We start from the raw sequence: 8,086 nt of genomic DNA on the forward strand, positions 1-8,086 counted from the left end.
GTATGTCCTTGAATTCAAAGCTGTCCATGGCGCTATCAAAGAATCGATCGAAAGCACCAGCAAAGTGAATATTCCAGAATAGGCCTTAGAGAAAAAAAAAAACAATTAATTACTGACATACACACAACAAATTCTCATGTGTCAATGAAAAGGCTGAAAATTTTTGCAGACACACCCATTAAGCAGCCCACCATTAAGTTTGACAACTACACCTTCTGCGCTTCTATATCAACAACAACCACTCTTCAATTCAAACGTAACAAACTCACCAAGACCATAATGACCACCATGACCGAAAACAAAAGCCACACGGTCATAATCAGACCAGACCCTGAGTTCATTTCCTTGATCCCCAAGCCTATTCCCGAAGGCCTTGACAAACTAACAGCACAAAAAATCGGAATGGAAAACTTTGACACATTTCGCCTACTTGTAATCAAAGCAGCACGTATCATCCAACAAGGGAGCACCAATCGGAATATAATTGAATACGGTTACATCACTGGCAAGGGAAATCTCAAAATGATAATTGGGAAAAACGCGAGCGTTGACGAAATCACCGACCTCCCTGAAGGCTGGGAAATCCTCGATGCCCCAGGCTGGCTCAATATAGTTGCTAGAGATATTCCCACTGACAAAGTCATTGACAGTAAAGGAAACGTACTTTCTAAGTCCCTTAGAAATGAGATCCAAAGAAGAAACCCTGACCTGATCTTGCTAAGAGATCCCATTCTCATATCACACGATCTTACTCGCCCCTGCCAGTTGTTCATACTTACCTTCAGTAATAAAGACAAGGATATCCTTAAGAAAAAAAAAATCATCAATTGTTACGAAAATGGCACCACCTGGAGTCAAGTTAGAAATAAAACTCCTAAGCAAAAGCAACCCAAACTCGTTTCTGTCTAAGATATGAAAGCTAAGAGATGATGCTTGACACCCAAGCCATACAGAGCTACAACCTAACAAGCAAGATCTGCATGGAGGACGGTCCAAACACCTGCCGACAATGAGGAACAACCTTGTATCCCGAATCGCATACCTAATCCGACACTCCAAAATGTCCAATCATTCCTCCTACTGGTCAACCTTGTGCCAGTACTTATATTTGCAGACTTTTACATTTGACGAAGGAAACTACAAAAAAAACTAAACATTTTTGTAAATTTAATATTTGTGGTAGAGCAGACACTTAAGGAAGAAATTGATTTTGTAGTAAATTTTCAAACATTGGAAATAGCGTATTGAAAGCTTCAACTCTTTGAGAAAACTTTTACTAAATAATTATTCATTATAATAATGAAATCTCATTCTTTACAAGAAGCAAAAAAAAAAAAAATTAAACGTGAATTTTATTAGTGTGTTGAAAGATACAAATCCAATTTTTTTTTTTACAAAGACTTATTGTAAAATTAACTTTACATTAACTTTATATTAACTCTTAAACAAAGGTTAAATTAACAATATTTATAGATGATGCAATTATTTTTTAAAATGATACTTTACATGGACTTATCTCATATGAGTGATATATATATATGGTATCACTGTTGATAAAAGTACCCACTCCATTTTTTCATCCGTTTCTAAATATAACTATAGTTAATATCAAACAACTTTTTAGCCTCATGGGGTTAGTGGTAGAGTTTATTTTTAAAATTCATAAATTTTTTTTTTTTTCACATAATAATACGAGATATGCCTTTTAAATGCCGACAATATGGAGGGCCCTTCAATGGTCCAATTTTTTCTTTTTTTTTTTTTTTTTTTTTTTTTTTGAAAACAAAGCCTTTTTTTTTTTTTTTCTTTTTTTATCTTTGCTCAAGTTTCAATTCAATTATAAATACCCCACAAAATACTTTTAACACTCTGCTAAATATTAATCTTTTATATACCTTTAAACTCCAACTTTTTTTCCACTCGTTTAAAATCAATACCCATATAACAAACTCATAATTCAAATTCTGAAAATGAAATTCTCTGCTATTGCCATTGCTGCCATTGCTGCTCTTGTTGAGGCTACCGTCCCTGTTGGCACCACATTTGGTCTTATTTCAATCCACTCTGCTTCTCCCGTCCACTTGATTTCTGCCTCCATTAATTCCAAAGACGAGATTGTTCTTGCCTCTCTTTCCGATCCCAACGGATACCTAACTGCTGTCAATGTTGGTGATGGTTCAATCGCTATTGAAGGCACCAAACTCTACCTCGGTGTTAGTTCAGATAAGACTCTTATTGCTTCAACCACACCCAGCAAGATTTTTTCCTTTGATGGAGACAGATTACTTGCTGTTGATGGCAGCTCCTCTTTCACTGCTGTTTCTGAAGGCACTTACTATTCCATCTTTTCTGGCAGCGTTACAACTGACAAAACAAGTTACAGCATTTCTCTTCTCATTACATCTGCTGTTACTGGTGCCAGCTCTTCTTCCTCTTCAGAATCATCTTCGGTTGTTGCCTCTGTCACTCAGAGTGCTCCCGCAGAGGTCTCTACTATAGCTTCTAATACCACTGTTGCCCAGGTCAATGGTGCTGGTTCTGCTCAAGGCTCTGTTTTTGCTGCCGCTCTTGCTGCTGTTGGTGGTGCCCTCCTTCTTTAATCATTTTTATTTATCTTCTTTCCCCTTATACCTTACTACAAAAATAATACCAACAACAAGCACATGTATCTTTAGCTCTTCGACTTATTTTCAAACAAACAAACAAAAAAATAGAACGACAAACCGAACATATAATTTTTAATTTTGTAATTTTTTCATTAATGTAGTATTAGTATAGATTTTCAATATCAATAAACAAACCCATTAAACACACTGTACATAACAAGCATATAAACCTAACACAATAACTTTAAAATTGAGTTGCAACATAATTTAGATACAAATATCAATGTTAATGGAAACAATGATATAGTCAAAAGTATTGCTGAAAAAGTTACAAGTTGATTTCAATGAATTGACACTTAAAAAAAGATTTTTTTTTGCTAGGAATAGAAGTACATAATATCAGCATCAATACCACCCTTTTAATTGCCTAATTTTAGTGATCTACCGTCTTATCAATGTATCTTTTAAGTCTGGATTTTTTTCAATCTGTATGTCTCTGGTAAGCAAAAAATGAACTTTGATTCTATTTTATGAGAAACTCAGAGAGCCAGTTTGCCGGTCCCAAACCTACCCGACCCATTCCCAGTCATCTTAAAAGATACTTGTGTATTTTTTAATATCCTCTCCTAGGTATACAGAAAAAAATTACTTCCAGGTTAACTAAACTTAATTGAAGTACTAGTTATATATTATTTATAAAGGTGCAAAAGTCTAGTAAAGATTTAAACAACAGAATGTTTGTTTGTTTGTTTTTATTCAAGGGTTATAGAATTATATAACATCAGCATCTGCGCTATCCTTCTTGTCCATACTATATATCTTTTCATTTTAATAATAAACTTTTAATTTTGGCTTCAACATTGCATCTCCAACAGCCCGAAAATAAGTCCTGATGCCAGCTTACGAGGAACAGGGGGTTAAAAATAACCAAACCTTCCCAACCTATCTCCACTTGTCTTCATCAACGCTGTAATTGTATTTCTTAATCCCTCCAAGCAGAGATAAAGCTTACAATCTCTTGTAAGCCAGTTAAACTGTTTAAGAGAGTCGACATGTCCATCTCTGGAGATATCCGTTTCAGTCCTTTTCTTTCCTCTTCAAGCAAAGGACACTCAACTAAAATGTGATGAACTGTTTCCAGCTCTCCACATTTGCAGTTGTAACTATCCTTTTCAATTCCAAACTTTTTAAACCATGCGCCAAAGTTGCCATGGCCTGTGCGAAACTGAGTAATATTACTCAAGATCCTTCGACTATCTTTCTTCATGATCACTCCCGTAACCATTTTGGAAAGATTATCAGTACATTTTGACTCCACTGTGATATTATGATACCACAAGCAACAACTTGTTTGTTTGTTTGTTTGTTTTTATTCAAGGGTTATAGAATTATATAACATCAGCATCTGCGCTATCCTTTTATTGTCTGACTATGTGACTTGCCGGTTTTCATTTGTACCTTTTTAGTACGGGTGGTTTCTGTTCTGTGCGTCTCCGGTAGCCCGGAAGATGGGCCCTGATGCCAGCTTACGAGGAACAGGGAGAACCAGTCTGTCGGTCCCAAAACCTTCCCAACCCATTTCCACTTATCTTCACGGACGCCCATGTATTTCTTAATCTCTTCCGTCAGAGATATGGCCCGCAATCACCTGCAGGCTATTTAGACTGTACGGAAGAGTCGGCATTCCTGTAACCAGGGTAGCCTATGGTTTTCAGTCTAGGTGTATACTCCCGTACACATCCTCAGGAAAAGGGGGTATTCTGGGAATCGAACCCAGTATCTTCCGCTTTCGAGCGAACGTGTTACCCTTTACACCATCCAGCCCTTTCCCCTACAAGCAACAACCAATTGTTTGTTTGTTTGTTTTTATTCAAGGGTTATAGAATTATATAACATCAGCATCTGCGCTATCCTTCTTGTCCATACTATATATTTTTTCATTTTAATAATAAACTTTTAATTTTGGCTTCAACATTGCATCTCCAACAGCCCGAAAATAAGTCCTGATGCCAGCTTACGAGGAACAGGGGGTTAAAATAACCAAACCTTCCCAACCTATCTCCACTTGTCTTCATCAACGCTGTAATTGTATTTCTTAATCCCTCCAAGCAGAGATAAAGCTTACAATCTCTTGTAAGCCAGTTAAACTGTTTAAGAGAGTCGACATGTCCATCTCTGGAGATATCCGTTTCAGTCCTTTTCTTTCCTCTTCAAGCAAAGGACACTCAACTAAAATGTGATGAACTGTTTCCAGCTCTCCACATTTGCAGTTGTAACTATCCTTTTCAATTCCAAACTTTTTAAACCATGCGCCAAAGTTTCCATGGCCTGTGCGAAATTGAGTAATATTACTCAAGATCCTTCGACTATCTTTCTTCATGATCACTCCCGTAACCATTTTGGAAAGATTATCAGTACATTTCGACTCCACTGTGATATTATGATACCACAGATCCTTACTGCTGTTCCAATACATTTCTTGCCATTCTTCCATTGCTTGTTTCTTCAAAATTCCAATCGTCTGATTTTGTTGTTGTTTCAGTGTAAGAGGTTCAACCCTCTTGCATTTTCGTTTTTCATCCTTTTTAATCATATAGTCTCTATCATCTTTCGCCAACATGTAAAGCGTGGTTAGCTTTGCAATTGGAGATTTCTCAATCAATGTTAACAAATGACCATTAATAGGATTAGTTTTGCTAATATTTAGGTGTAAACGAATAGCTTTTCGTGCCACCATAAATTTTAGCCTAATACTATATGGCATTATACCAGCTTCCTTTTGTAATACCGCAATAGGAGTTGTGCGATAAGCACCAACAATTCTTCTTAAAGCCATGTTCTGCATTACTTCCAACTTGTGGATTTCTCCTTTCAAGATTTTATGATGCCAAATAAGCAACAACCAAGACAAATAATTATAAATGTCTTAAAGATCAAATTTACTCTTATACAATAACTCCACTACATTACAACAAGTAATCCGATATAGTGTAACGGCTAGCACGGTTCGCTTTCACCGAGCAGTTCGGGGTTCGATTCCCCGTATCGGAGGTCAATATTTTTTTTTAATTTTGTGAAATGATTTTAAAGTTGATGCTTTTTGATGGTTTTTTGTTCTGTTTTCAACGACTTTTGGAGTTATTGTATTGTGCATGGTGATATTTTGTGGTGGATCCGCCCCTCTATGAAGGTGAACAAAATTAACCGGCCCACAGTTTAAAAGAAAAAAACTATATAGTACGATAGACGTAAGGTGTATGGCTGTAATAAGTTTCAACTAGGAAAATTCCTTTAATTTCCCAATTTATCTCATATGAGATACTTCAATGCATTGAAGTTTTTTTTTGTTAAAGTAATTTACAGTATTTATTTTTATTATTTATCATAACTTATATATATAACTTTTTGATCCTACACCTAGTCAACAGAACATGCCTTATCAAAGGAACTAAGCTCAACAGGCTTAAAATTTTGTAAATTGAGCTCTAAGAAAAAAAAATAGACAACACTTTTTGCCGATATTTGGTATGGTTTACTTAACTTAAACAAAACTTTTTTTTCTGAAGTTTGACTAAAAATTCTTAAACTATTACATCTATTATTTGGAATATTCTACTATAAGATTTAAGCTGCAGTTATTGAATCAAGTTCCCTTCTTCTAGGTCTCTGTTGTCCTCATCAAACTCTTGGTATTCCTCCGACCGAGTTAATGATGGTGTCATTGCTTTCAGCGAGAGAATGATTCCCAAAAGTATATAAATGATACCAATCAATACACCCTCATTGTCTCTCTCATCGTTCTTTTGTTTTCTTTTTGTTGTTTTAAAACTATCCGGTAACCTTTCTCTAGGACTATTTAACTGGGGAGTTCGAATAATTTCTTGAGATGTCCCATATGATGGTAGCATAGAAGATATGAGATCTCGTTCATTTGCGGAATGTGTATCGAGATGTGTATCGAGATGTGTAACTGAGTAGAAACTTGGTCTTCTAGAATGTGACTGTCTTGGATCGGTGTTTAGTTTGCTGGGGTTTGCCCTTGCTTCAAGGTTAGTATTACCCGTGCTATCATAATTTAGAATCACATTATTAACGGGCTGATCATGATTTTCTAATTTTGTTTTAATATCCTTCTTTGAAGAAACAATATTGGAGGAATGTGATTTTGGGCTTTGGGGAACATTTTCTAAATCTTCTATTGAAATGTAACTGGAACGATCGACTTGGGTGTGTAAACCAATGTCATTTAGGGTTAGCATTATTTTTATTTCAATAAAAGGGGAAATTTTATATTTTATTTATTTTTAAAAATTCCACTTTATTTTTTCCGGCTTCGTGCAATCAAACCTATTGTGTATCTATTATTATTATTAATTTTTTTTTTTGCTTTTATTATTTTTGGGTTATTTAGGAAAAAATCAAGTAAAGTGATTGAGGGAACTTGGGGAAATATATACTGACTTTTCAGTTACCAACTTCAATATGAAATGACTTGTTTTGGGTTATCAGATGAAAATTAGTGCGATTCTGTGAGAAAATAGTTTTTCCAAATTTGTAAATTTTTTAACTATAGGCTTTGCTTGTCTTCCTTTATTCTTTTCTTCTTGGATAAAAAAAAAGGTCATTGTCCTTATACTTTGGAATTAATCAAAATTTATGTAACGTTCTTGTTGCAGTTTAATTACCTGAATTCTAAATAATGAGACCAATTAATAAAACATTAGTGTGTTTGAATATCAAAAGTATGCCAGCAAACTTCTTTCTCTTTCTCATCCTGCAATATTCCTGCCAACTTTACTAAAAATCAGGTTATGTCTTTATATGATACCCAATTGTTTATTGGTTTATTTTTTCATTTAATTCTACTATATATTGATTAAGATAAACTAGTTGGTCTTTTAAAAATGAACAGTTAGACAAAGTTTGCATGAACAGTGTAGGTCAAAAGAATTTATAAATTAGTTTCTATGAAATATAATTTCATAAGTAAAGTCTATTAGGTTTTCACTAAATTTGAAATGAAGTCAGCCCTTTTTTTAATCATATTTTTTCTAATTGTTTTCCGAGTTTGGCGAAGAATGATATTCAAAGCTCATACCCCCTCTTTTTTTTCTTCTTTTTTAAAAGCAAAGGTAAGACGCCATATATAACATTCAATTAATAGTATGATATACTAAAGATAAAAAAGGACATAAAAACATTTAAACTTTCTTTTTAAAATTAATCCTAACGCAATTTCCTTGATGGACAAACAGATTTGAAAACATGGCTTGGCTAATTGTAGTAAATTAAATCACAAGTTTTCTAATTATTTCTTTTCATTGATACATAAGCTTTATTTGGGGTTTATTTCTTAATATATAAACTCTCCAAGATCTCAAATATGTCTTTTTTTGTATATCGCTTTTTTCAATTCGTTCGCTTATCAGTATATCTTTAGATACGTATTTCAAATACATACATTCGTTTATCTTTCAATC

The 8,086-nt window shown here is 34.4% G+C and overlaps 3 protein-coding genes across 3 annotated transcripts; 2 read left to right on the forward strand and 1 right to left on the reverse strand.

Annotated features, from left to right (window-relative positions):
• Positions 1 to 279: 279 nt before the first annotated feature.
• SAPINGB_P001518 (uncharacterized protein) lies at positions 280 to 909 on the forward strand (the record flags this gene model as incomplete). The annotated part of the gene is made up of 1 exon (XM_031996239.1): positions 280 to 909. The coding sequence occupies one exon, from the start codon at positions 280 to 282 to the stop codon at positions 907 to 909; it is 630 nt and encodes a 209-aa protein (XP_031852130.1).
• A 1,061-nt stretch (positions 910 to 1,970) lies between these two features.
• On the forward strand, positions 1,971 to 2,600 carry SAPINGB_P001519 (uncharacterized protein; the record flags this gene model as incomplete). The annotated part of the gene is made up of 1 exon (XM_031996240.1): positions 1,971 to 2,600. The coding sequence occupies one exon, from the start codon at positions 1,971 to 1,973 to the stop codon at positions 2,598 to 2,600; it is 630 nt and encodes a 209-aa protein (XP_031852131.1).
• A 2,101-nt stretch (positions 2,601 to 4,701) lies between these two features.
• SAPINGB_P001520 (uncharacterized protein) lies at positions 4,702 to 5,451 on the reverse strand (the record flags this gene model as incomplete). The annotated part of the gene is made up of 1 exon (XM_031996241.1): positions 4,702 to 5,451. One exon carries the CDS (start codon positions 5,449 to 5,451, stop codon positions 4,702 to 4,704), a length of 750 nt encoding a protein of 249 aa, XP_031852132.1.
• Between the last annotated feature and the right edge of the window lie 2,635 nt (positions 5,452 to 8,086).

This window comes from Magnusiomyces paraingens (genome assembly GCF_902498895.1).
Source record: "Magnusiomyces paraingens strain CBS 517.90 genome assembly, contig: contig1, whole genome shotgun sequence".
Classification (NCBI taxonomy): domain Eukaryota; kingdom Fungi; phylum Ascomycota; class Dipodascomycetes; order Dipodascales; family Dipodascaceae; genus Magnusiomyces; species Magnusiomyces paraingens.